The sequence below is a fragment of the Colobus angolensis genome, unplaced genomic scaffold (assembly GCF_000951035.1).
Source record: "Colobus angolensis palliatus isolate OR3802 unplaced genomic scaffold, Cang.pa_1.0 Scaffold83, whole genome shotgun sequence".
NCBI classification, from domain to species: Eukaryota; Metazoa; Chordata; class Mammalia; order Primates; family Cercopithecidae; genus Colobus; species Colobus angolensis.
The window spans coordinates 1,663,446-1,666,450 of NW_012122154.1; the positions used below are offsets into that span (position 1 = coordinate 1,663,446).

At 56.2% G+C, this 3,005-nt stretch overlaps 1 protein-coding gene across 1 annotated transcript in view; it reads right to left on the minus strand.

Moving 5' to 3' along the window:
• Nucleotides 1-2,996, minus strand: part of FKBP10 (FK506 binding protein 10, 65 kDa) — an 11,024-nt gene extending 8,028 nt beyond the window's left edge. Inside the window, exon 1 of the mRNA XM_011929753.1 lies at nt 1,742-2,996. Coding sequence (XP_011785143.1) covers nt 1,742-1,986 — 245 coding nt within the window. The 5' untranslated portion in view covers nt 1,987-2,996. The remainder of the gene's footprint in view (nt 1-1,741) is intronic.
• Between the last annotated feature and the right edge of the window lie 9 nt (nt 2,997-3,005).

Genomic DNA, 3,005 nt, shown 5'->3' on the forward strand with positions numbered 1-3,005 from the left:
TGTTAGCCAGGATGGTCTCGATCTCCTGACCTCGTGATCCGCCCATCTCGGCCTCCCAAAGTGCTGGGATTACAGGCTTGAGCCACCACGCCCGGCCCAGAAAACTTTCTTAACCCATGGCCCCTTCAATTAAAAAAAAAAAAAAAAGAAAGAAAGAAAATCTCCCATCCTCACTTTACTTCTGAAAACTTAAATTAAAAGTGTATATAATTGGCTGGGTGCAGTGGCTCATGGGCAACAGAATGAGACTCCAACTAAAAAAAAAAAAAAAAAAAGTTTTCGAAGCTCAACACTCATGAGCTGGGCTCCCAGAGTCCCCATCAGGGACAACAACCCCTAAATCCCAACCCCTGCCTCACTCCCAGCAGTCAAGTGCTCAGTGCAGCGCTTCTGGCTACTACCCTATACCTGAATTTGCCCACCAAGCCGACAGGTTTTAAGTCTGGATTGTTTCCTTCTCAGTGTTGTTATGAAGGCTTAAGCTCTGCATGAAGTTTCTACAAGTTCAACAGCATCAAGTCATACAGTTTTCCTCAGGGTCAATGTTAATGTGTGCTGAACTGGCTGGAGGACTGCCAGGCCCTGCGAGAAGCCTACATTCATTCATTCATCCATCTCCTTTGAGTCCTAACATCAGCCTTAGCAAGTAGGTCCTGTTTTTGTCACCATTTTTCATATAAGGAAAGTGATGCTTAAAGAGACAAAATTCTCTGTCCATGGTCATAGCCTGGATTTGAACCAGGGTCTTGGAGTTTGTATGCTTACCCCAATATATGCCTGCCTCTAAAGTCATGGCCACTAATTTCCTGTTGGCTGAGTTGCGTGTTTCAGAGGAGGGTCTAAGAAACACTGACTCTTTCAAGTGTGCTGTGGGGTCCGTGTATAACTGGGACCCTAGGTTTACCCCTGAGGCTGGCACACAGCCCTGCCCTGTCCCCGCTAACAAAAGTGGACTTGCTGGAGCAGACCAAAGGCCTGGATCAGACCAGGAGGCCACCTCACAAACCCCAAGGGCTGGCAAAATGGGCGGCCTGCGCTTCTTTCCTGATATACCTAAAATGGAGAGAGATGAGGGTTCCAGGAGAACCAGAGAGGGAGGTATGAAATTCCTCCAAGGAGCACAGGGTGGCATGTCCGACTGTGTGACACGTAGACAGACAGGGCCTCCACAGGGAGCCATGCCCTACCCCCAGGTCCAGCCAGCTGTCTTCTTATAATGCCCACTCGCCTTTTTCCCTGCCTACCGGCTGCTGAAAACTCCCACCCCCTCCAAAAAAAGTTCTATTCCCTCTTCTCTAACCACAAAGGCACTGAAAACGGAGTGGAACCAGAAAGGGAGTCAGGGTGGGTGGAAAGGTATGGGGTCCAGGCTGATAGACCACCCCAGGGTTCTCAAGCAGCAGGGACCACCCCCTTCCCCGAAACACTGTAGGCCAGAACACCCCTCTCCATCAGGTCATTAAATACGGCCCTGGTAACTACACAAGGCAGTTCACTTTGATTGTCGAGTCCTTTCTGGGATGTGGAGAGCTTGTGAGAAACAAATGGGATCCTTTGAGAAGTGAGGGTTTGGAAATGGGGACAGGAGGGTATCTTTGGGGAGATGGGTGTCTGGGAGGCCCCAAGGGTGCTGTCTGGGGTTAGAGTATTGGGATGTAGAGCTTAAAAGAGGTAACAAGGAAACAGGACCCCGGGTTCAGGAGACGGAGTGGTGAATCTGGGGGCGCCCAACCGGGGTTACCTTGAGTCAAACTTCTTGCCATCTTCGAAAGTGCCGTTGTAGTGGTAGCGCACAAAATCCCCCATCTGCACTTCCCGGGGACAGGCCCTGGGGATGTGGTACCTCTCGATGACCACATCTTCCAGGGGGCCCCCGGCAGGGCTGGCGCGGCCCAGCCCCCTCCCCACGGCCTGCACCACCAGTAGCAGCAACTGCAGCAGGGGGAGCCGGAGGAGGCTGTGGCTGGGGGGGCCCGCGGGGAACATGGTGCCTGCAGTTGGGACCGCGGGCAGTGAGGGCGAGCGAGGGAGCCGCCGCCAACCTCCTTCCCCCGACCCCCGCCTCCCAGAACTGGCTCCCCCTCTTCCTGTCCTCCTCCCCTACCGCCGCCCTGGCTGGTCCACGTGGAATGGGGGCTGGGAAGACAGAGCTGGCCTGGCCAGAGGAGCGGAGGCGGAGGGTGCAATAGGAGGAGGGGGCCAGGTTGAGTGTGTTAGAGTCGGAGGGAGGCCCCACAAAGAACTCCGGGTTCCCCCTCCCCCCATCTCCATCCCTGGCTGCGAGACATGGGGCATGGCCAGGGAGGGAGGCTCGGGAAAGATGAGAACTCTGAGTGGACACCGAAGGAAAAAAAAAAAAAAGTTCAATGTCTTTTTTCGGAGCCCCCGGGTCCTAAAGCCGGGCGGAGATTTCCCCTTGCTTCTTTCGCGGGTAACTCCAATTCTAGCCCCCTCCAGGTGGGTGGTGAAGCAGCGGAGTGTGAGAGACATCTCCGTGCTCGTCCGTGACCCCAGCTGTGCTCCAAGGGAAGGCATCTCCAGGGAAGAGCAGCTTGGTCCCACAAAAGCTGGACTGCAAGGACTTTGTGACTTGAGATGTGACGGGCACGGAGACGGAGTGGGGGGTGGTGGCAGCGCAAGGTGTGCAAGTGACAGCAGGTGTGTGCCTCCGACGTGGGCAGGGGAGACACTCGGAGGGCGCAGGAGGGTGCAGGAGGGCGCAGCGACTGAAGGCCTGGCTCCAGGGCTTCCCCCTCGTTTGGGCAGCGCAGAGGAGGCAGCCCTCACTCAGTGTCCTGATCTCAGGCGGGGGCACTGTTTGCGTGGGGAGGGGCTTCCTGGGCTCCCCATCTCTGGCGGGAAGCGCTCCCCGACTCATTCTCTGCCTAGGGGACACACCCACAGCAGGAGCCCGGGCCGACGGAGAGGACTTAGGACACTATCGGACCCTCCGGGAAAAGAGGGGAGACTTCGTGACCCAGGCCCCGCCCCGCCTTGCCGCCCTC